Genomic DNA, 25,034 nt, shown 5'->3' with positions numbered 1-25,034 from the left:
AGTTGGACATAGTTACACCTAGGTCATTAAATTCCGTAACTGATGAGAGCACTTGTCCCTCAATTTCGTAGTCATAGAGCACTGGTGTTTTAGACCTACAGATAGTGAGCACGTTACATTTAGAGGTATTAAATTTCATCATCCATGTGACACTCCATTCGACCATGTTGTCAATATCATGCTGAAGGGAAATACAATCAGCTGGTGATGAAATTTGCTTGTAACATTTTGAGTCATCAGCATAAAGGGCCATGGGACATTCTATAGTAGAGGGCAGGTCATTAATATAAAGTAAAAAAAGTAGAGGTCCCAAAATGGAACCTTGTGGGACTCCGGATATTACAGGAAGCCAGTCTGAAGAAACTCCTTCAATGACTACTCGTTGTCTTCTATTAGACAGATAATCAGAGAACCAATTTAGGAGATTCGAGTGGAATCCAAATGTCTTAAGTTTGTGTACAAGAAGGTGATGTGGAATGCTGTCAAAAGCTTTGGAAAAGTCGAGGTAAATTATATCTATCTGGCCACTGTGATCCAAAGTTGTCCCGACGGTTTGAAAGGTTTCCAATAGTTGGGTAGTAGTAGATTTTCCTTTAATAAAGCCATGTTGTAGTGGGTGAATTTGGTCTTGAAGGTGAGGGAAAATACGGTTAAAAATGCAACGTTCCATAACCTTACTTACTACACTGAGTAAGGAAATGGGTCGATAGTTTTCAACAGAGTCTTTACTGCCTTTCTTAAAGACGGGACAGACGTTGGCTTCTTTCCATTTAGCTGGAACTATGCCCGATTGAATACTTTTGTTGAAGATGGCAGTAAGTTGAGGAGCTAATACGTGTGCACCCTCGCGTAGGATCACTGGGGATATAGAGTCAGGGCCAATAGCTTTTGTACAATCTAAGGTAAGCAAGACATCTAGAACTTCCTTGATTGTAAAGTCAATGTTGCCGAGGAAGGGATGTCTCCAAGCACTGATCTCAGGGAGAGGCTGATTTACTACAGGGGTAGTAAAAACAGAGAAGAAGAACTTGTTAAACAGATTTGCTTTATCAGTAGGTGTCGTTCCTTGATAATGTTTGTATTTCAGAATTTGTGGCAAGCAATGTGATTTTGTTTTATTTTTAAAGAAAGTCCAAAATTTCTTAGGATTATTTGGCAAAGGTATGTGTTCGTGGAACTCTAGTTGATATTGAATTGCAGAAGGAGTGTCTTTATACCCTTGTAGCTGTCACATTTGGCGATAATCGATCGGACGACAATTCTGCGGCAATCGCCCGAGCCTCGCTTATAATAATAACTTTATTGCACAACAATTGTACAAGGTACAAAGTATGGGTAAATGTGACAGTGACAGTTTTCAGGTGAAAAATACGTGCAACCCTCTGTTGATCTTAAATATGGCCGATCTTCCACCGAAGATCGTGGATCATGTGACAACGGTATTAGCTGTGAGGATTCCGCAGACTTTCATGATCTCGTGTTCGGAGAACTCGTCCATGCCTAACGTCTGGCGGATCACACGCACCACGTTTTGCCCCATCTCCATTCTAGAAAAAGAGAAATTGTTCTCCATGTAGTTTTCGCATACCACGCGGATAACGTTGGCTCTTCTTTCACTGGTCGTACTCAGTAGCCTGAGTTCCTTGGCCATCCTCCGTTGTGACCGCTGGCTCAGCCTTTCGATCAGTCAATATTGAGTTGCAGACGGAGTGTCCTACTCGTGAGGATTCCGCAGACTTTCATGATCTCGAGTTCGGAGAACTCGTCCATGCCTAACGTCTTGCGGATCACACGCACCACGTTCCGACCCATCTCCATTCTGGATAAAGAAATCATTCTCCATGTAGTTTTCGCATACTACGCGGATAACAGGCAGTAGCCTAGTCTGTGTAACGCAAACTCCGCTGTCTAGGGCTCAACTGGCCCCTCCCCGCGGCCGGCGGATGTTTGGCGGGCTGCTATAAGCGAAAGTTAATCTGGCTAGCAGTACCATGGCCATCCTCTGTAGTAACCGCTGGCTCAATACTGTCGCACCCAGGCTAGATTATCAGTCCTGTACTTACTACAAGCTGCGTGCGTTTTGAATAGTCTCATGCTTCCATTTAATGGAAAAAAAAAACTTTTTTAAGAGAACGTGTTTAATTCTTGTAGAATAGCGGAATAGCTGATTCATGAATTAATATGCCCAGACGTAGTGACTTTTATTTTGGTTTGGAACAGATGTTTGAGTAGTGTGTGGAATCATAATATATGCCCGCAAAATTAATTTTACCAAAAACACATCTCTTATTACGCTTTCTAGCCAAGTAGTTATGCTATTTCGCAGCAGATTATGGGAAATGTGACTCAAGCCTGGACCCACAATACCCCTTCGTCACTTGCCGTGTGATATTAGATTGATACAAACCAAGATAAAGAACCTAATATATTGCGGTAGAAAAATAGAGAAAATCATCAAAGTGACGTGTTTCAGGTTTTGTGACGTCACAAAGCGTCACGTGACATAGGTAAAACGGAATGTTTGGGATCATGGGAAGGCTTTGTGACGTAATCACGTCATCCTTGTGTGCTAACAGGCGCAGTGCTTATGACGTCATAACAAGACTTTTTTTAATCTCAGTGCAAAGAGAACAAAGTGCGGATGCGCATCTTTGTTCTCCTACTGATTTGGCATTTGCGTCTTGAAATCCGTTGAGTTAAGTTGGTTGAATCATTGAAACCATGATAGGCTTGATGTTAGTGACCACTGGGGTACTCCAGGACTTAATGACGAGGTCTATCAACGTCCTGCTGAGGTCAGGTAAGTGCAACATTACGTCATACCTTCACTGACCATTAAACCGGGTCCGTTCCACAACGTCAACGTTCTAGAACGTAAGGACAACGGCCTTGCAGGGGTGTTAGATATAAAACCTTTTTTACATTCACCGAGTTACTCCATAGGAGACAACGTCTGAAAAATGTATATGCAAGTAACAGAATCAGCCCCAAATTTCTCATTATATGTGAAAGATACACTACTACGATACACTGCTACTTCGACGTCCGAGCGATTTATTGCATTCTTACATGGTAGGCAGGGGAAGGCGTTCAGCAACACTGTTTACTGAACACGCATGGAATAGTACACTTACCTTTTGTTCTAGAACTCATTTTTGTCCTAAATATAGTACAACGCTTCTGGTAATGTCGAAGTCAAGAACACATTTTTACGAAAAGGAAAATGTGGTTTCATTCGGGTTGGATGCCAAATCTTTTTCACGATACCGAGCATGGGAGACAAGGTCTGAAAATATATGTGCGCAAGTAAAAGAATCAGCCCAAAATTTCAACTAAATCATAATATGCACTTTTACTTGGACGTTCAATTTAATGCTTTCTCCTATTGAAGGTGGGAGACGGGGTTCAGTAACACTGCTTAGAACAGCGTCACATTTCCAAACCGGGGCCCGGCCGGGCTTTTTGTGGAAACGAAAAATAGACATGTATGTGTAAAATTATGAACAAATAATGTTCACGACTATTTCTCTTACGTCTTATGTAGTTTTTGTCTTTCATATCATACGAGCGATCGCGATGATGTCACGGTGACGCAGTGGTACGCAAAAAGCAGGTGTTTTGCAAACTATTGATTTACATATTAGCCTGTAATTTGATCTGCTAATTAAAAATATGAATTTTTGATCCAATCTACTGACGTCGTGGTAGGCACCTGTCATCGAATATCCGGATATAAACAACAACAGCGATCGCTCGTATACTTTTGGTTCCCGAAAAGGGCCCCGGCCGGGCCACGGTTTGGAAAAGAGACGTAGGCCTTACTGAAAATGCACGAAACAATAACCTTTTGTTCTAGAACAAACTCATTCTTAGATATCGTACGAATATTGTACATATAGAAATGAATTCAAGATCAAAGTTTTAAGTTAATTCCACAGTCGCCGTTTAGTGATATATATACGTATATATTTTCAGTCACAGCGTCAGCACTGAATGTCAGGCCTGAGACTTCTGCAAACAAGACAGACAAACGGAGTGGCTCTGGCGCAGCTACCGACTCCAACAGTGGCCCCGCCGTCTTCGCAGACTCCAACGGTGGCCCTAATGTCCTTGCCGACTCCAACATACCAGGACCAGACAGAAACCCGGACTTCATCCCTCCGAAGTTTCTTCCTAGCACCACTCTTGTTAGCTGAACGCTGTGCATCCCGGCCGTCTGTAGGTGGTGCGAAGGTTTCCTTCTTCCTAGCACCACTCTTGTTAGTTGAACGCTGTGCATCCCGGCCGTCTGTAGGTGACGCGAAGGTTACCTTCTTCCTAGCACCACTCTTGTTAGTTGAACGCTGTGCATCCTAGTCGTCAGTAGGTGGTGCGAAGGTTACCTTCTTCCTAGCACCACTCTTAATATTTGAACGCTGTGCATCCCAGCCTTCTGTAGGTGGTGGGAAGGTTTCCTTCTTATTAGCACCACTCTTGTTAGTTGAACGCTGTGCATCCAGGCCGTCTGTAGGTGGTTCGAAGGTTACCTTCTTCCTAGCACCACTCTTGTTAGTTGAACGCTGTGCATCCCGGTTGTCTGTAGACGGTGCGAAGGTTTCCTTCTTCCTAGCACCACTCTTGTTAGTTGAACGCTGTGCATCCCGGTCGTCTGTAGGTGGTTCGAAGGTTACCTTCTTCCTAGCACCACTCTTGTTAGTTGAACGCTGTGCATCCCGGTCGTCTGTAGGTGGTTCGAAGGTTACCTTCTTCCTAGCACCACTCTTGTTAGTTGTACGCTGTGCATCCTGGTCGTCTGTAGACGGTGCGAAGGTTTCCTTCTTCCTAGCACCACTCTTGTTAGTTGAACGCTGTGCATCCAGGCCGTCTGTAGGTGGTTCGAAGGTTACCTTCTTCCTAGCACCACTCTTGTTAGTTGAACGCTGTGCATCCCGGTTGTCTGTAGACGGTGCGAAGGTTTCCTTCTTCCTAGCACCACTCTTGTTAGTTGAACGCTGTGCATCCCGGTTGTCTGTAGACGGTGCGAAGGTTTCCTTCTTCCTAGCACCACTCTTGTTAGTTGAACGCTGTGCATCCTAGTCGTCAGTAGGTGGTGCGAAGGTTACCTTCTTCCTAGCACCACTCTTGTTAGTTGAACGCTGTGCATCCAGGCCGTCTGTACACGGTGCGAAGGTTTCCTTCTTCCAAGCACCACTCTTGTTAGTTGAACGCTGTGCATCCCGGTCGTCCGTAGGTGGTTCGAAGGTTACCTTCTTCCTAGCACCACTCTTGTTAGTTGAACGCTGTGCATCCAGGCCGTCTGTACACGGTGCGAAGGTTTCCTTCTTCCTAGCACCACTCTTGTTAGTTGAACGCTGTGCATCCTGAACATTTGTAGGTGGTGCGAAGGTTTCCTTCTTCCTAGCACCACTCTTGTTAGTTGAACGCTGTGCATCCTAGTCGTCTGTAGGTGGTGCGAAGGTTTCCTTCTTATTAGCACCACTCTTGTTAGTTGAACACTGTGCATCCTAGTCGTCTGTAGGTGGTGCGAAGGTTTCCTTCTTATTAGCACCACTCTTGTTAGTTGAACGCTGTGCATCCTAGTCGTCTGTAGGTGGTGCGAAGGTTTCCTTCTTATTAGCACCACTCTTGTTAGTTGAACACTGTGCATCCTGGTCGTCTGTAGTAGGTGCCGGTGTAGACAGAGGAGAACTTTGACGGGGACAACATCTACCGGTGATGCGGCCTTTCCGGCCCTCCGGGCTTGTGGGTCGTCTGCAACGACAGCAGGGCCACTGTTGAAGTCGGCAAAGACGCCCGGGCCGCTGTTGGAGTTGGCATCGACACCAGGGCCACTGTCAGAGTCTGCAAAGACGGCACTCCAGTCGTGACGTCAAAACGCACGACTTGTAATGGTGTACAAGATTACCAACGGTCTTGTGGCCATCCCGCCTACTCGCATCACACCAGCACACATGAGCACCAGAGCCAACCACTCTCACAAATACCCAACCTCAAGATGCAGGTGTGACACAGCAAAATATGCCTACTACGCCAGGACAATTCCTGAATGGAACAACCTCTCCCCCCACATTGTCGACAGCCCCTCACTGGACACTTTCAAGAACAGGTTGCTGTCATCGCATACGTAGTCCAGCCGCTGCGCCTCCTCCATCCGCGTGATATTCCTATAGGAAGTTTGCGGATTACGAACTAGAACTAGAAGGGCTACTGTAATTCGAGTCTGCAAAGACAGCAGGGCCACTGTTGGAGTCTGCAACGACGGCAATGTCAATATGCTTTCTAAAAAAAGGTGAAAATGTGTTCACTTTTCCTGACTTGTAGGACATCTCATAGCTAAAGAGAAATAATGTTTAAATATTTTGCAAACTTTTTTTTTTCTTACAGGGCGACCTCCACCGGTCGACCTGTCCTGTTAAAGTTCTCCTCTGTCTACCCCTGCACCGTCTACATACGGCCGGGATGCACAGCGTTCAACTAACAAGAGTGGTGCTAGGAAGAGGGAAACCTTCGCACCACCTACAGACGGCCGGGATACACAGCGTTCAACTAACAAGAGTGGTGCTAGGAAGAAGGTAACCTTCGCACCGTCTACAGACGACCAGGATACACAGCGTTTAACTAACAAGAGTGGTGCTAGGAAGAAGGAAACCTACGCACCACCTACAGACGGCCGGGATGCACAGCGTTCAACTAACAAGAGTGGTGCAAGGAAGAAGGAAACCTTCGCACCGTCTACAGACGACATGGATGCACAGCGTTCAACTAACAAGAGTGGTGCTAGGAAGAAGGAAACCTTCGCACCACCTACAGACGGCCGAGATACACAGCGTTCAACTAACAAGAGTGGTGCTAGGAAGAAGGAAACCTTCGCACCGTCTACAGACGACCAGGATGCACAGCGTACAACTAACAAGAGTGGTGCTAGGAAGAAGGAAACCTTCGCACCGCCTACAGACAACCGGGATGCACAGCGCTCAACTAACAAGAGTGGTGCTAGGAAGAAGGAAACCTTCGCGTCACCTACAGACGGCCGGGATGCACAGCGCTCAACTAACAAGAGTGGTGCTAGGAAGCAGGAAACCTTCGCACCGTCTACAGACGACCGTGATGGACAGCGTTCAACTAACAAGAGTGGTGCTAGGAAGAAGGTTACCTTCGCACCGTCTACAGACGGCCTGGATGCACAGCGTTCAACTAACAAGAGTGGTGCTAGGAAGAAGGTAACCTTCGCACCACCTACAGACGGCCGGGATGCACAGCGTTCAACTAACAAGAGTGGTGCTAGGAAGAAGGAGGCATTTGCACCGTCTACAGACGGTTAAGATGCACAGCGTTTAACTCACAAGAGTGGTGCTAGGAAGAAAGTAACCTTCGCACCATCTACAGATGACCGTGATGGACAGCGTTCAACTAAAAAGAGTTGTGCTAGGAAGAAGGTAACTGGCGGCTCAGCCGGGGTACAAATCTGAAGGTGAAGGAAGCGCAGAAAGTGGGAAAGATGAGAAGAGGAGGCAGGAGGCAGGTGCCGGCGAAGTCTCGGGAGGCGGCAAAGTCTCACGAGAAGACAAAGCATCACGAGAAAAGGGCGGCTAAAAGGGCTCGTTTGGAGAGCAGAAGGTAGCAGAGAGTGCTGACATGTACGCAGTGGCGAGCTTGCTGACCGCTTTTCTAAACGCACGGATTCGCACCAGGGCGTCTCCAGCTATGAACACACTCACGCCGAATATTGTATTCCGCGCGGCGATCAGTGATGAGTAGACTCTCAGAACAGATGGGTCAGTTTTGAGTGTAAAATTGGCTCCTTTTGTATCTGAGAGAGGTGATGTTATCAAGGACTTGAAGTTCTTTATGTCATATTATATAGTATATATACTGCTGTGCGAACAGACCCGCCAGTTTTACTTCTAAAACACGTCCCTTTTGTATCTGACAGAGGGGATATCATGAAGGACATGATACATGTATATCAAATGCTGATATCGATATATATTGAGCGTACTGGTCAGTTTTGCGTCTAAAACACGCTCCTTTCGTACCTAAAAGATCCAATGTTCTTGAATGTGTATATATATGATGTGTATTAAACGTATTTGTTTTTGTATACTGTTTGATTCCATGTATCAAGTTGGGAACTACAGATAGAATGGTATTTTCTGCTGCGTAAATTCCATATAGTATCACATCTATTGAGTGGAACTTCCGGGTTTGATATCTCGCAGAATTTTGTGGCTATAATTTTCGAGTGGTAAACAGCTCTTAAGGTCGGGAGTTAGTGGTATAGCGCTGGGATCCCTATCGACTTGTTTTGGAACTACAGGGGCCGTTTAGTGCGTGCCCTGTTCTCGATATATGAGTGTTTAAGCGCTTACCCTAACCCTAACCATAGCGATTAGCGTTAGGGTTAGGGATAGGGCAAGAATGTCTTTAAGGTGGCCAAACTTGGTATGATTAGAAAGGTCTATTGATGGGTACTTGTAATCTAAAAACCGTTTCAAAATTGCGTGCTTTGTTCTCGAGATATGAGTGCTAGCCCTAACCGTAACCCTAACCCTATCGATTTGGGTTATGGTTAGGTTAGGTTAGGGCAAGAGTGTCTTCAAGGCGGCGACACTTGGTATGACTAGAAAGGTCTATTGGTGGGTACTGGTAATCGGAGAACCGTTTTAGGAAAACAATTTGAGACAATCAATCGCCGAAATCAAGTTTGTAATGACAAATATTGAGATTGAGTTTTTCTGCCTTAGCCCACAGAAAGTAAATTCTATGGATGACATCCCCTGCAGACTTATGCGATAGGGCGAAAAAAAACAAGATGGGTAAAAAAATACAAGATGGGTAAATTTTAAAAATTGAACCCATAAACGTCGTTACAATAATTTAAGTGACAAAACATGGTAGCATAGACTACATACAAATCACTCATTCCTGAAAGAAGTGAACTATAGTGTTGTAAACGTGGCACTAGACTGGTATCACTTACCAAGTTGGCAACTGCACTCATGACTTCCATAGTGATGCCACTTTTACAACTATCCAACTATAGCTTCACTTCAATAACTACAGTCACTGCTACCTCGCTAGTGTCATTTTTACAAGTACAATCAGTACACACAACACCTTTTTCCCATTTTGATACTTTCTTGTCACGTTGACCATCTCCGAAGATGAAAAAAAAATCTTTTTTTTTTCTGAAATCAGGCGAAAATTAATGAGCGCGTGGATGTCATCCATAAAATTTACTTGTTGCGGCCTAATGGTTAAGTGTAACATCAGACAGTTTTATACAATTTTGTGTTGAAAAAGGAAAGGCAGCCGGATGAAGAAAGCGTTGTAAAGATCTGCCCACAATATACTTTTCCCAGCACGTATACACAATAGAAGGTTTTCACGGATGCTAAAGAAATTGCATTATGCATGCAGGTATAGTCTACTAGTTCGCAAACATAACCCCGCGTCTGGAAACGAAGAATTTGGGCAAGTCCATTTTCACTGTACTCATTCTTCTTGTATCTAAAATCTATCTATAACCCGTTTTCATTGTCTATATACCTTCAATTCTTACAAAAAATCATTCACTTAAACCCTGTTACATTTTTCGTAACGCTTTATTGCAATTAAAATGTGCCTATTTTTCAGAGTACAATGATCAGTACCTTTATACGTACGTGTGCATGTATAGTAAATAAGTATGTGCGTCAAAGCAAGACATAATATTATTCTCTTCTTCTTCTTCTCTCCCAGCACTGTGTTCTAGTTTTGCCGCTGAGGTCAGCTCTATCCTTCAGACGAACCGTTTGCAGAAACGTAACCGTAAGTACCAAGTAATAGAATCTTCGTCGATGTAGGTTAGACATCGAGGTAATAAGATACGCCCAAAACTCAAAAGTAGTTACTCAAGCAATTGGATATGGTTTAGGAAACGGTCAGACGTTTCAACTAGTATCCAGTCGTTTTCGTCCGTGACACAGAAGAGGTCTTGTTGGAGAAGATTTATATATACTAGCTGTGAATTGATATGTAAAAGAGATCTAGTTGAATAACAGGTTTATGCTAACTATCTATCAATATGGAAAAATTACAATTTTTAAAGGTGCATATCAATTGAAAGCTAGAATATTTAACCTCCTTTCAACAAGATCTCTTCAGTGTCACAAAAAAAGGAAGCTACTAGGTAGTAAGTAAGAACGTCTGACCGTTTCGAAACCATATCCAGTTGCTTGAGCAACTCCTTTTTTGCCGTATTAGAATCTTTACCCTTACCATGGTTGTTGTATTTGTAAATCTTGATATTCCCGTGTCTACATAAACGCTGATTTTGCAGTCTTAGATCTCCTTGTCCTTCATACAAATGAAAAAAAAATCAATATGTAAACCGAATCACTGGAAAGGAAAACCCTGCATAGAAACCTACAGAGGAGACCCCTTGCACAGAAGCCCGAGGAAAATATAAACAGCTGATAAAACGCAGTGGGATTAAACACCCCAAGTTCTTAACAGGTAAAATCCCAGGCAAACATAGTAGTGGAAGTAATAACTGTTACAAAATGAATTATAGCAATTTTCACCTTTGTAGATACGTATCAATGCTACCTTCTAATATATGCCTGTGCATGAGAAAATAAAACCCGTTCTTCACATCTTGAAGGAGGTAGCTTCTGTTAAGTTAGGATACCAAAGATGCATTTCAATGCATTGGTGTAAACTTTTACGATATTCTATTCTGAGTGTTCAGCAGAATATAATGGATTGTAAGTATACACAAGCGAAAGGATTTTGTGAACGAAGTATATCAATGGTGAAGATCATGCAGGTATAATAGATAAACATGTATTGCCTATTGTCTTCAAAACAGCATAAATCCAGGTAAAACAACATGTCAGAAACATCTCCTATAGAGACAACATGAAGTTGGATATTAAAAATAGCATAGATACAGATTGTCTGGTGTGAGATGGTGACATATTGACTGTTTAACCCTCATCCGACCGTTACATTTTTACGACGAATCTGACCGTATGGGGTCATTTTTGACCCCATTTTGTTTTGCTCATAGACATATTTCTGCTGGCTTATTTTGTCATTTCTATGTATTTACTGTTTCACCAATCTATGAAAAATATTTTAAGAAGTTTTGGTGTCAGTAGGTATTACTCATTATCATAATTTATGCAGAAAATGAGGAGAAACCACATTTGCTCTGAAAATCTACCATACTCAACCTACTTAAACAATGTTTTGAATTATAGATTTCTAAACAAAGGTTTTGATGCTGCAATAATACTTATAGCATTATAATGCTATTTAACAAGAAAAAATACAATATTTGTGAAAAGTAACGAATTTATTACTTAATTATGCACCATATTCCGCCATCGAAACTCACACATACAATAACTCTTGTCTATTTTCCCGCAGAGATCTTTCTTATAGGTTCCTTCTGCACATTCTGTCCTTATATTGTTTCTTAATTAATTAGAAACATTTTCATTTTCATTAGCAAAGTTAATTAGTGCGTATTATCATAATTTATGCAGAATGTCGAAAAACTCTGTTTTACACTAAAATACTAAATTTCTTTCAAAATATTCGGTGTTTAATCATCTAAGCATCTATAACGTATTGCTGTAATAGCAATGATGAGGAATGCCTGTTATTTCATTGACATGTCTTGATATTGATGTAATTAATGATTCATAATTGGCTGGGGTCATTTTTGACCCCACCGAACCAGACACAAACTTTCAGGTATAGCTTATACAATAATGGACAAAACTCGGTGAAAAATTGGTAGATGTTGTAAGACATGTATACAAACAAATTCATGGAAGAAAATTTTTCTCCGATGAAAAATGTTGCTATGACAGATAAAAATATAGGCCTGGGGTCAAAAATGACCCCATACGGTCGGATGAGGGTTAATCTACATAGAAATTAATTGTTTTTGTCTTACTGTTGACGTCACAAAAAGTATTGTAGTGGGCGTTCAAAAGTAGTGCACATAGACATGTAGGTAAGACAGTCAATGTCAATTCAGGCCCAAAGAACTTGATCAAGACCATTTAGATGGCCATAGGGACAATGGGGTGTTATCTACTGTGTCTAGAGCACATTATTGGAAGGTGGAGCCGAATCATTTCAGCTGGGTAAAGTGAGGAAAGTCGCATTAAACTAGAAAGGCCGACATTTGCTTGGGTGCAAATACAGCATATTTCAGACATACCGATATTCACGCAACATTGGACTGTTCCAAGTCACCCCTGCACACAAATGGAACATTTTAACAGTAAGTTATCCCCAAAGGGAACTAATAATGTAAATTGATTCCAAGTCAAAACGTATTTTGCCCGATATGCCCCAGGTGATTTGGCTTTATCTATATATTTCATTTTCCTTCGTTGTTAAATATATGCTCCTGCATACCACTGTTTAATTTTTTTTTACTTTTTATGCAATCAGCCATCGGACTTAATCTTGTCTTAGCGTTACAATTTTCTGCTCGTAGCGTGCGGGACCCGGAGGATAGGAGTTTCTACCTTGTTCAAAAGTTTCTTTTCGGAGGTCAGTAGTGATACCCTGGTACTGAGAGTGTTTTATTGGGCTCAAAATCTAGCAGTTTAAAGTTACTTACAATTTTAATGTACAAAGTTTACGTAAAAAACAACAACAACAAAACAACAACACTAACACTAGAATTACCTACATTTGCTCAGAAAAAAATACAACAGGTTTTTTTTCCGTCCGCTGAGAGAAATGTGCCAACTATAGACAAGTGGCCACTATAGAGAAAATGCTGATCTTTTGACTAAGGGCAATAAGTTACACATAATTTTAGCACCCATTGATCTTTATTCATATAAACATTGCACAGGTAAGCCAATTGTTTAGATTTACAGTTGAATAATTCTGAAGAGAATTATTGATGAAAAAAATATTTATTCTCGCCATTGTCAAACTTACGTATTAAAACAAAACGCAAACTGACAAATTGTCCCGCGTTTTCCGCCAAGTAACATTTTCTCGATTGCCTCAACTAACCCTACCAAATTCAAATCTGCCGAAAATGATTGATATTGCCATGCAGAATGTTGATAGATTAAACGACAAAGACTTGTTCAATGCACGCGTACTGTCCGCTACCGCTCAAATGTCTGAACTCCAAATCCTCGCAAATTACAATTTTTAACCGGGCACAGGGTGACATATGGCCACTTTAAGGCCGTAATATGCATGTGTTTCTGTATGTACGGGATTGGAAGGTCCCGCTTATGAATATCAATTAGCATTCCCCTTCCTCGTCATTGATTGCCTGGCTCAATAAAACAATTAACTCTTGCCCAAGTCGCCACAGGTGTGGGATATAGGGTCACGGAAGTTTACGGTAGGAGGCCAAAAGAACAACATTTCAAATTGGTTTATGCCAAATTTTATTTGGATCGTGTAACAAATTATCCAGTGCCTTTTTATGCTAAATTTCAGGTCGTTTAATAGTAATACCATGGTAGGGGGGCCAAAATATACAGTTTTGGTCCAAAATTTGCCAAAAAAAACCCCTCAATAAAACATTTTCGTAGTAGATATGAAAAAGTTGGGAAAAAATAACGCCCGATGGTATTGGCCTACTCTACCCTTGTGCCAAATTTTAGGTCCTTCGGTCCAGGAAGGACGGGGATGATTTGATTTGATGATTTGATAAGAGAAAGAAGAAACATTACGAATACAATTTATTTCACCATACCTATGGTATGGCTGAAATATATAAATAGCATAGATACAGATTGTCTGGTGCTGGACGGTTACATACTGACTTTTTCATCTACATAGAAATGAATTGTTTTTGTCTGACTGTTGACATCACAAAACATATTGTAGTGGGCGCTCAAAAGCCGTGTAAGCAAGGCGGTCAATGTAAATTTAGGCACAAAGAACTTGATCAAGACAATTTTAATGGCCATATGGACATAAGGGTGTCATTTACTGTGTCTAGAGCACGTTATTGGAAGGTGGAGTCGAATCATTTCATTTCGCTGCCTTTTTTTACCCCAACTTGTCAGGTATCTATTTAATACAGCTGGGTAAATTGAGAAAAGTCGCATTAAATTACTCAAAACGTCTTACTACGAGGAGAAATATCTTAGTATCCCAAGCACTCGACATATAACAGCCATCAGAAAACTCCGTGTCAGTTCACACAAACTGCATGTTAAAAAATGTAGACATAAACGCATTCCTCTCCAGCATAGAATTTGTCAATATCGTAACGAAAACAAGAAGACGATTGTCATTTTATTACCTTTGCCAGAATGGCTAAGGTTATGTTTTTAGCGTGTATGTATGTCTGCGTCTGTGTGTGTGTCAACAGCATAACTCAAGAAGCCTTGGATGGATCCTGATGATATTTAGTAGCTGGCTAGGGGTCGGGAAAACGAAGGTCAAGTTCGATAATGGGCCCCCTAGCGGCTTGTTGAAATACTGCAGCGGAAACTCAAATTTTTTGATATCTCGTATTCTGGAAATGCTGTGGTCGTGATTCTTGAGTGGTCGATAGCCCTCGGGGCAGAGACTAAGTTCTGTGAGTTTGGGCCCCCTAGCGCCTGAAACTGCTGTCGCCGATTTCCTTTCAACTTTGGACGCGAATAACTCTACAACGTGTTGACAGATCGTCATGATTTTTGGTATGTAGACAGAATGAGTGTTGACTTACGTAATGGAATACTAATTATGCAGATCAACAGCTAATTTTCATAATCAATGAGGAAAATTTATAAATCCACTGCATTCCATGATAGGACTTTAAACTTGTCACATATGCAGCTGGGAAGGACAGAAATGTCAATAGATACCAATTATGCAAATCAACAGCTAATGTGCATAATTAATGAGGAAAGTGTATAAATCCACTACATTCCATGATAGGACTTTCATCTTGTCACATATGTAGCTGAGAAAGAGAGAAATGTCAATACATATCTATCATGCAAATGATGACCTCATTTGCACAATTAATGAGGAAAAATGAACGTGTTGACGGATCGTCATGATTTTTGGCATGTAAATAGCCTAAGTGAAAACTAATATAATGTGATACTTATTATGCAAATTAACAGCTAATTTGCATAATTGATTTGGAAAAGTTCATTAATCCAATGCATTCCATTATAGTACTTTCAAGTCTTCACATATGTAACTGAGAAAGAGGTAAGAGAGTAAAACGTGTATTTAAAGACTTTGAAAGAGAATAAGTTAAAAATGGATCAAAGGATCATCATGATTTTTGGTATGCTGATAGATTAAGTAATGCTTGATATAATTTCATATCAATTGATTGTAACTTGGGATCTAATTCGCATAATCAATGCCGAAATTTTATAAACCCAGTCCAAGCATATGATTATAAAATAAAATGCATTTGTCTACAGACATCATTCTACATACTTAACCTGGTTTATTTGGCGAAGGTATGTGTTCGTGGAACTCTAGTTTTAAACTGTTCACTATACACTGATGAGGGCAATATCTTCTTCAAATGTGTACAAGATAAGTTTCAATGCTTTTGATATTTAAATAACACTGAAATATTTACATTCCTCATGCAATTAGATAAACCATATATTCTAAACTCCACCTGCAACTACATTTACTTACTGTCTAAAGAAGTTGAACCTGTGCATACTAGTATACTAAAGACCTTCAGGTCTTAGTCACGTACTACACCCTATACAAATTGTGTAGGTTTGTACTTAACTTGAAATCACTAGATGTATTATATTCACCTTGACCTGTACTTAGCTTGTTAGAAAGCAAAAACGTACAATAAATGTCTTCATTCATTAAGCGCCTTCCCCAAGGACACGGCATTGGTTGCATGTAAGCGGGTTCAAGCCCAGGACCTCTGGATTCTTTAGACAAGCTATCTAGTCCTTGCGTCAGCACGACTCTACTTAAGGAAATGGAAGTATGGATGAATACTTGACCGTTAGATAAGAACAAAGTTTAACGTAAAGTTTTTACTTACGGAATGACGTTGCGAGCAATAAGCCTTGTCAACCTCCAAAGTAATTATCTGGTATACAATAATAAGTTTATTGCAAATCCTTGCCCGAAGGCTTATTGCAACTGACAAAAAAATGACAGACAAATAATAGTAAACAGTATAGTAAGTGACTACTTTAGTCTTACTTCTTTTTCTGACATCTTTTCCTGAGACAGTGGAAGAAGAAAGATCCCACTTTTTCTTTAATGTGTGTTTTGCGACGTTAAAGGGAGAGTAGTTTTCTGTCTGTAAATATGGAGATGGCTTCTTTTTAAGAGCTCATTTCTCTCTTGGTCATAGAAGGGGCAGTTCTGAATAAAGTTCCTTCGCACACGGGTAACTTATTATATCACAATTTTTTCTATTTCAATGGGCTGAGCACTAGTTCTGATTTTACATAACATACACTTTATGGACGATCCTCGGTCGGTAGTACTTGTGGGCAAAACTGTTTCCTTTCTGAAATGGTATTATATCTTAAAATGTTCTGACAGTTTATTGATCATGCATTGACATCGTTCCTCTGTCTTTTATCACATTTAGTAGATCAAGTCGTACCAAGAGACCACAGACATATACTGTATGAAAGGTATGGCACGTGCGTATGCAGGTGAGGCAACTGAGGAGGCTTTTACTATGGAATCTGAAGAAGGCACCGATCTTTATATTCCTGGTGGATGGGATGGACATGAGCACGACAATGACAATAAAAACCACGCTAATCAAATGTACGGGCAAAGTGTTGAAAACCCTTGCAACAAGTCAAAGTGCTGTCGGTTGACATGCTCTGCTGAAAATGCCATGGACTCCAATCATATGTATGGGGAAAACCATGGAAACACTGATTCCATCGAAACACCATGGAAACACCATCTTAAGTGCACACAAGACGCCTCGGCTGAAAACATCCTGGACTCCAATCCTTGCTACAAGTCAACGTGCTGTCGGATGACATGCCCTGCTGAAAATGCCCTGGACTTCAATCGTATGTATGGGAAAGAACATGGAAACACTGATTACCTGAAGGCTTCACAATTACTATCACAAGACGCATCAGCTGAAAACATCCTGGACTCCAACCCTATATATGGCAATTCCTCCATTCAGCCACCTGCTGATGACGATTTGTTCACCAAACCATATGTTGAGGATACCCTGCAATATACTGGTGATAGTTTCTCCATCCAACCAGATGCCGATAGCCATCCTGACATCCAACCCTATGCTGTTAGAAATCAGGAAGATGATGATAATGGCAATGGTAGCCAGATGCCAGCAACATATGGTACTGCTGCTAACAAGAATATGCAAACAGCATCTAAAAAATCTGATGTCGACGGCGAAGACATCCAACCAAATGCTGAAAGGTACCAGATAGATGAAGATGATGCAACGTCTAGAGATTCGACAACAGAAAACGGACCGAATACAGGTATTACTAGTTATTATTACACTATGAATCCAGGTAATATGGGGAAAAGGTTGTAGGATAGGATTGTAGGATAATATCAATTATCATTTTTATTTGATTTGTTTTTCATCCTCCTATAGCTTTCATATCAAGCTGACTAAATGTTTTTCGTTATGAAGCTATGATTATCTATTTGATGTCAAAGCTTGCATTATCATGTAGGAACGAAATTATATGATATAAGCAAAAATACTAATAGTTACAATGTATTGATTACGTATTTGTTTTATCAGCTTTAGAGTTAAAATCCACAGCGTTATGGAATACAGAAACAAAATGTTGTGAAAAAAAAAATTTCCTCGAAATATAGTATGAAGCTGAACATTCCTGTATTTTCATTAAAAATTACCTGTATATTTGAGTATCTAATGATACTGAAACTAAGTTCTATCTATTAGCATTTTCATGGGTCTTGTTCATTCATTTCATTATACGTCCTTTTGAGCACTCAAGATTAATATTAGCGCTGAGAAAAATAAATAATCTTCTTTCCTTTTTTCCATATTTGCCATATATTTGCCAATTTGCCAATGTTGCAGCATGGTCGAATTTGTTTCCCAATCTGCCAATGCCATCCATACAATTAAATAATTCTGCCTAAAGTATTCATTTTGATCTCTTCAGGAATTTAGATGTCTTGTTATTTTGTGTATTTAGGATGGAGATGTCGCCTACCGTGGGTTGCTGGGATGATAACCGCTATTCTGGTGCTGATATCCCTGGGTATCTTAGTTGGAGTGTTGTTGCACACAGGCACATCAAAGGTATTATTTCCGCGTACTATTGTTAACTATTATTTTACATTACTGAAGTTGTTGTTGAATTGCTTGTTGCGGGGTTTGTATTGCAATATAATATTTAGAAACCACGTGCAGTCCCTACCCGATTCGCTAATTTCCTTAGCGTATAGTGAGTTGCACTTTGTATTCTTAGAGGGTAAAGACTACTGAATAGCTTTTGACGCTTGTAAGTACGCATGCTCCCACCGTTGAGTGCCCCCCTCCTCTGCGTTGCTCCTTGCGGGGTTATTTGGGGTTAACCAAGACCCGGGATGTCCATTCGTACCCAGGCGAAAATTTTGAAGTGCCATTTGAACATTTTCCACCTAAGAAAATATTTCTTCCGTGCCTTTGTCAGTCAAAAAAATCAATACCTGGTATATCCTTTTCTCAGTTTTTACGGAAATTGGTACGATACTGTGAAAATCATAATGGAAAGTCTGACCTCAGTAATATGTGTAGTTTATAAAACAAGCATTTCATTTCAGTATGATAATAATTTACCAAGAAAACCTTATTCAAATTGAAATTGGCAAGTTTTGTCAAAAATGTTCTAGAATAGGGTTAGTGCAAAAAATGGCCTTTCTGATCTTTTGCAAAATTTCTTATAATGAGCTGGAATTTGCAACATCTCAAGGTGTCAAAAATGTCTCTTATAGTAACGAAGCAATGTATGTAAAATGATCACTGAAAAAAATTAAAAATGAGTTATTATTGAACAAAACATTTTGGAGTCCGTTCGAAGACCCCTCTCTAGATTTTTCCGGCAAGCACGACTGATACTGCCAGAAAGAGGAAAGTCTAAAGAGTAATTCGGCCAATTATGAAGAAAATTCTAGTACTTCATTTTTTTTTAATCATCCAAGACGCGCGGCAATGCAACTTGGCTTAACACAGCGCTTCAGAGGTCAATCTAGGTCACCGGCCTGTTTACATTCAGGAGTAGAAATTTACCGGAAGTAAGGCGCGGACCAAAACACAATTTGCACACAAAACACACCATTTCCTACGCTTTTCAGCCATGTAACCGTTTAATGTCATTTCACAGGAAATAATGAGAAATCTCAACTCAAACATAGACCCTCGGAAGCCTTTCGTCACTTTTTTGTCGCGCACTACCACGGACCCGGTGACGGAAGAACTTGGGTGTGCACCGGTAAACTCAAAATTACCATGTACCACAGTTGCTAATATGAGGACATGGACCACTCACACCGGGACGGAACTCTACTCTTCTTGAATGTGGTGGTCTTTAAAGGTGATCGATTGGTAGACTCAAAGACGGGGCGACAATTTTATCAGCAATAATGGAGAAATAGATTGTCAACTCTTTAAATGTGAAATTCTCGCCCATTTACAGCAGACACGAGCAGCAAACAGTACCCGCACCCCTGTTCATCATGTGAACAGTTCTGCCGGATCCACGACTGCCGATCGTATGGTTGTTTACACAGTAAGTAATCTGTTCTATACAATCTACTTCTACTAATGAGCTATTTGATGGGTTTGTTTTCTATTCCGTATGCAATGGAGGATAAATCGTCAAACATTTGAATAGATAAAGGAGTTGGGTGGCGTTTTGGGTGGAGTTTTGTTAATGGGTAAGGTATGGAAAAGTTGGGAAATTGCATTTTCTTATACGAGTATCAAGTTGTCTTCTTCCGGAATTGTATTGCGGACATTGACAAGTAAATTGTACTTCATCTTCCACTGCTTTCCCTAAACATTATTTACATGTTCTCTCGTTTTTTTTGTATCTGCCGTTTTCTGTTTCTAGTGAATGAACACTTAAACTCATATTGTGCTAATATCCGCAGTATGATTTGGATATTAGCCCCAAATCTGTTAAATATCATCAACAGATACATAGGCGGGGTCAGTCCGTGAAAAAATTAATGAAAAAATTAATATGACCGACCACGGTCATCTTTTATCGCCTAAAAACAAAACCCAACTAGAGTTCCACGAACACATACCTTTGCCAAATAAACCAGGTTTGTTATGTAGAATGATGTCTGTAGACAAATGCGTTACTAATTTCATTTTTTTAAATAATTATATGCTTGGAGTTGGTTTATAAAATTTCGGCATTGATTATGCAAATTAGATCCCAAGTTACAATTAATTGATATCAAATTGTATCAAACATGACTTATGCTATCAGCATACCAAAAATCAGGATGATACTTTGATCCATTTTTGACTTATTCTCTTTCAAAGTCTTTGAATAAACCTCTTACTCTCTTTCTCAGTTACATATGTGACAACTTTGATGAAAGAACTTTAATAGAATGCAGTGAATTTCCTAATCAATTATGCAAAGTAGCTGTTAATTTGCATAATGAGTATCACATATAAGTTTATTTTTTATTGTTTATTGTTCATTGACTCCTTAAGTCTTCACTTAAGCTATCATCATGCCAAAATTCATGACAATCCGTCAACACGTCCATATTTTCTCATTAATTATGCAAATGAGATCATTATTTGCATGATAAATATGTATTGACATTTCTCTCTTTCTCAGCTACATATGTGACAAGTTATAAAGTCCTATTATGGAATGGAGAGTTTATAAAATATCCTCATTTATTATGCAAATTAGCTGTTGATTTGCAAAATTGGTATCTCTTGTAAGTCTTCACTTATGCTACCTACATACCAAAAAACATGATGATCCGTCGACATGTTCATATTTTCTCATTAATTATGCAAATGAGGTCATCATTTGCATAATTGATATCTATCGACATTTCTCTCCTTCCCAGCTACATTTGTGACAAGTTTGAAAGTCTTATCATGGAATACAGTGGATTTATGAATTTTCCTTATTAATCATGCAAATTAGTTGTTGATTGCATAATAAGTATACCCTTATGTAAGTCATCACTAATTCTATCTACATACCAAAAATCACGACGATTCGTCAACACGTTGTAGAGTTATTCTTGTCCAAAGAAACCGGCGCCTGCAGTTCCAAAAAAGTTCCGCTAGGGGGCCAAAACTCAAAACACTTACTCTCTGCCTCAAAGGCTATCTAAAACTCAAAAATCATGACCACGGCATGTCCAGAACACGAGATATGAAAAATTGAGTTTTTGCTGCAGTACCTTAGGAAGCCACTAGGGGGCCCATTATCGAACTTGACCTTCATTTTCCCGACCCCTACCCATCTACCAAATATCATCAGGATCCATCTAAGGTTTCTTGAGTTATGCTGTTGACACACAGACACACACACAAACACGCCCAAAACATAATCTTAGCCATTCTGGCAAAGGTAAATACCAGACTTACTTGTATTGTATCATTTGCTAAATCCCTTTTTTGTCATATGCATGGTGGCCGTGACGGTTATGTGCAGTTTAGATAACATCCAAGCAGATCTTGTGTGGCATAAGACAGTATCATAAGCTGGGGAAGTAGTTTAGACGGTAAAGGAGTAAATCTCGCGGCCAATTAACACCTCTGCCGGCTAAACTCCTTCCCCAGTTTATGCTACTGTCTTATGCCAGACAAGATCTGCTTGGAGATTACAGTTTAGACTGTTTTAGCGAAATGTGCTTGATTTGCCCCCATAGATACCGTCTCCTGATTACCCTTTTCTGGACACCACACCCACTCTGCCAACAGCCTCTGACTGGTCAGAACCACAAGGTAAATTTTGGAACATTATTTGCTGCATATTAAACACAGGTACACTATTGTCGTGAATGCCGATTCCTAAGTCAATTCCTAGGTCAAAGAAGAATATATGAGAAATGAATAAGGAAGGACTTTTAATGCGTTTAATGATTTATTAAATTTCCACTAGACTTAAAATTCTTCGCACGCTTGCTTTAGTTCACGTGTCACGAGAATGCCATTCTACTAAAGCCACTGCAAGTAAATTTTATAGATGATATCAGCGCGCGCATTAATTTTTGTCTGATCACAAAAAAAAACCCACAAGAATTTTGTTCCTCCTCGGCTATGGCCAGATAGACCAAAATAGGCAAAACATGTTGTGTTGAAGCCTAATAATTATACTTGTAGAAGTGGCACTAGGAAGGTAGCCACTAGTTCACTTCTTTAATACAGTACCTTGTTAGTTGTGATGCCACGTTTTGTCACTTTCAATCTTGTAACGTCGTTTATGGTGTCTATTTTGAAAATTTAGCCATCTCTGGGTTTTTTTGCGCTATCACATTATTTTTGCAGTCTGCATAGGATGTCATCCATAAATATTACTTGCTGTGGCCTAATCAGCATCACAAGAAGTGGAATAGAAACAGCTTACTGAAATTCAGTATTCTAGGCAAATGTTGTAAAATGTAAATATTGTATTGACTAGTCGCAGAAAACTATGAAAAAGAGCTCGGGAAGATCACCTTTGGAGGTTATGGAACAGAAACCGGCAAGTTTAGAAGTAACTTCGGAGTGGCCGTGTCTAATGAGAATGAAATATTCGTGACGGACTGGTACAACCAGCGTATTCAAGTCTTTGGTATGGATGGAGACCTCCGTCGCATCTTTCCAACTAACGTAGCGGAGGACGACACTGCGAAAATACTGCCTACGGATGTTACGTTGGACGGAAATGGCTTTCTGTGGGCAGTTGGACAGAAAGAACCTTTAACAACTGAGGCGAGTGTAGTGCAGTATAGAAAGGACGGACTACCAGTGACCAAGTTCGACATCACCTTGAAGAGTTCGCAGGCTAGAGCCAAGATTGCCGTGGACATTAGCAATGGTAACATCATCGTAGGGGAGAACAATGAGATAATGATATTTCAACCAAATGGCTCACTTTTTATAAGATTTTCCGAGAGAATCCTAAAAATTGGTGGCATCGCATTGGACGGCAAAGGAAACATCCTTGTCACTGACTCTTTATCCAATATAATTGTGTACAATCAGACCGGATACAGCATGTTGAAGATCAGAACCTATGAATATGGAAAAAGAGAGAACTTTATCCCCTGTGGTATATGTATGGACACCAAAGGCAAAGGACATATTCTCGTGGCGGACTGCAAAAATGGTGGGGTGGAGATGTTCACTGTCCGCGGGGAGTTCGTACGTACCATCGTGAAAGAGACCTTGCCTAACGCGAAGAGTCCCGTTGCCATTGCTTTGGGACCGGGGGGACAGTTGGTGGTGACGATTAAAGACACGGTAGCCGTATTTTCAAGTCAGGTGTTGAAGCCGTAAATATGGGAAATATTTCCATTCACATTACAAAATAAAGTATGGGTGAAAAATGGAATTTTCATCAAGCAGTGACTACTTATTAAGTTAACACACTGGCTATCAGTCCATCATGTTCACGGAGTGACCCAGTTCTCGCGAGAGTTGCGAGAACTTGGTCAAAACTTACGTGGATCTACTCCCCCCCCCCAACCCTGCTTCCTTACGGAGTAGGGGTAAGTAGTTCTCGCGACTCTCGCGAGAACTGGGTCACTCAGTGAGCAAGATGGACTGATAGACCATTGAAAGTTTGGAGGTACCTGTGTTTACCTAATAATTAGTCACTGCTAGATGAAAATTCTATTAACTGTGTACATACCTGACTAATAAATCTCTTTAAAGTATTGATGACATTTGTGAACATCGTGCTGGCCACGTTTCGTACGTTACTATACTGCCTTTTACCGAATTTTGGCGTCAATGAACGTTTCCTAAAATTTCTGTCATTACCATTGTAATTGTAAATAAGACATATCATCACACTGTTGAATGATAGAGATGTAAGTGTCCAAGTAGAATTCAGCATATCCAACTTGGGCCGCAACCGTCAAACTTTGCTGCCGTAAAAACAGTGACATACTGTTCACGTGATATTGTAAATACTATTGAATCAACGAATCAGTGCACATGTTACCTGGGGTGTTGGCTACGATTAATAGTGGACGTACCGAACGATTTGCAGGAAGTAAGCCAATATTGAAACCCTCAAACCACCGTATTGGGTCAAAACTGATGTGCTTTTGTGACATCTCTGGTCGAAAACAATTCTTTTTTATATAAGTCTAAAAACTTCTCGAACGTTTTACCGGGATTAGCTCATTGTTGATTAAGTTATCCTAGAAAGTTTATGCAAGGTCCAGTGGGGTCAAAACTGACTCCAACAAAATGTGCATTTTTTTAAAACAATATTTTGTGACACACAAAAATCTAACCGTTTCGGATGATACAATGAAGTACATGGCGTTCCAAAGTGCTACATAGCCTAACAGGCATTCGGAATCGCGAACTTGGTTCTAGATTCGCAACCAACATCTGCATTACCCAGTCGGTATAATCATGTTCGATGTGCCATCTGAGTCTTACAGTGTCTCCGCATGACTCACTGAGTTCCCGAGTGCAACTACCGGCAAGATTTATCTAAAAATACAAGCCAATTCACGACGTAGTGTTTATCTAAAAGGTAAACCTGATGACTTTTCAAAACATCGTCGTGAAAATCACCACAGCATGAACGGTTATGTATTCATATGGAAAAATAATGAAAAAAATACCAGAGATACACAAAACCATGTAGAACACCAGGTTGGTAGACCAAGTCGGCTAGCCCGCCTATCTTGGTGTGTTCTGACCTCTCTGTTCACGAACAAAGCATCAAGTTTCATGTCATTCGCATCTAAGGTTTCCCGTTTCAATCATGGCTCGAAATACAGCTAAAGTGTTTTAATACGTCTTGCATGCATAGATTTGACACGACATGAAACATAATACAGATTACCAAAAAAAATTAATTCAAAATTTGCAATGG

General features: G+C 40.4%; 3 protein-coding genes across 5 annotated transcripts; 2 read left to right on the top strand and 1 right to left on the bottom strand.

Annotated features, from left to right (window-relative positions):
• The first annotated feature begins 2,598 nt into the window (after positions 1-2,598).
• LOC118405288 lies at positions 2,599-25,004 on the top strand. Of its 3 annotated transcripts, XM_035804711.1 has the most exons (8): positions 2,599-2,800; positions 3,976-6,289; positions 6,385-9,810; positions 16,574-17,462; positions 18,159-18,265; positions 19,641-19,733; positions 21,862-21,937; positions 22,614-25,004. In XM_035804711.1, exons 4-8 carry the CDS (start codon positions 16,613-16,615, stop codon positions 23,471-23,473), a joined length of 1,986 nt encoding a protein of 661 aa, XP_035660604.1. In that variant the 5' UTR covers positions 2,599-2,800; positions 3,976-6,289; positions 6,385-9,810; positions 16,574-16,612; the 3' UTR covers positions 23,474-25,004. The 3 variants fall into 3 exon arrangements, with proteins under 3 accessions (XP_035660604.1, XP_035660605.1, XP_035660603.1); XM_035804712.1 differs by having other exon boundaries at positions 3,976-9,810; positions 22,809-25,004; XM_035804710.1 differs by having other exon boundaries at positions 3,976-9,810.
• On the bottom strand, positions 4,353-6,151 carry LOC118406017 (trans-Golgi network integral membrane protein 2-like). Its single transcript, XM_035805872.1, has 4 exons — positions 6,088-6,151; positions 5,711-5,841; positions 5,103-5,360; positions 4,353-5,072 (listed from the first exon to the last, which is right to left on the bottom strand). The coding sequence occupies exons 1-4, from the start codon at positions 6,149-6,151 to the stop codon at positions 4,353-4,355; spliced, it is 1,173 nt and encodes a 390-aa protein (XP_035661765.1).
• Positions 6,744-7,322, top strand: LOC118406016 (trans-Golgi network integral membrane protein 2-like). The gene has a single exon (XM_035805871.1). The coding sequence runs from the start codon at positions 6,744-6,746 to the stop codon at positions 7,320-7,322; it is 579 nt and encodes a 192-aa protein (XP_035661764.1).
• Positions 25,005-25,034: the final 30 nt, after the last annotated feature.

Source organism: Branchiostoma floridae, chromosome 18 (genome assembly GCF_000003815.2).
Source record: "Branchiostoma floridae strain S238N-H82 chromosome 18, Bfl_VNyyK, whole genome shotgun sequence".
Lineage (NCBI taxonomy): Eukaryota > Metazoa > Chordata > Leptocardii > Amphioxiformes > Branchiostomatidae > Branchiostoma > Branchiostoma floridae.
The sequence above is the reverse complement of the archived record's forward strand: the minus strand, read 5'-3'. Positions and strand labels throughout refer to the sequence as shown.

What these genes read in the sequence shown, in the direction of transcription:
- LOC118406017 (XM_035805872.1), bottom strand. Translation starts at nt 6,151, where the DNA reads ATGGAGGAGGCGCAGCGGCTGGACTACGTATGCGATGACAGCAACCTG. An exon ending in CCGGAAAGGCCGCATCACCG is followed by an intron (nt 5,361 to 5,710) that starts GTAGATGTTGTC and finishes ACAAATGTTCAG; the next exon opens with GATGCACAGCGTTCAACTAA. An exon ending in AGAGTGGTGCTAGGAAGAAG is followed by an intron (nt 5,073 to 5,102) that starts GTAACCTTCGCA and finishes ACTGACGACTAG; the next exon opens with GATGCACAGCGTTCAACTAA.
- LOC118406016 (XM_035805871.1), top strand. Translation starts at nt 6,744, where the DNA reads ATGGATGCACAGCGTTCAACTAACAAGAGTGGTGCTAGGAAGAAGGAA.
- LOC118405288 (XM_035804711.1), top strand. Translation starts at nt 16,613, where the DNA reads ATGAAAGGTATGGCACGTGCGTATGCAGGTGAGGCAACTGAGGAGGCT. An exon ending in AGAAAACGGACCGAATACAG is followed by an intron (nt 17,463 to 18,158) that starts GTATTACTAGTT and finishes TTGTGTATTTAG; the next exon opens with GATGGAGATGTCGCCTACCG. An exon ending in TGACTGGTCAGAACCACAAG is followed by an intron (nt 21,938 to 22,613) that starts GTAAATTTTGGA and finishes TGTATTGACTAG; the next exon opens with TCGCAGAAAACTATGAAAAA.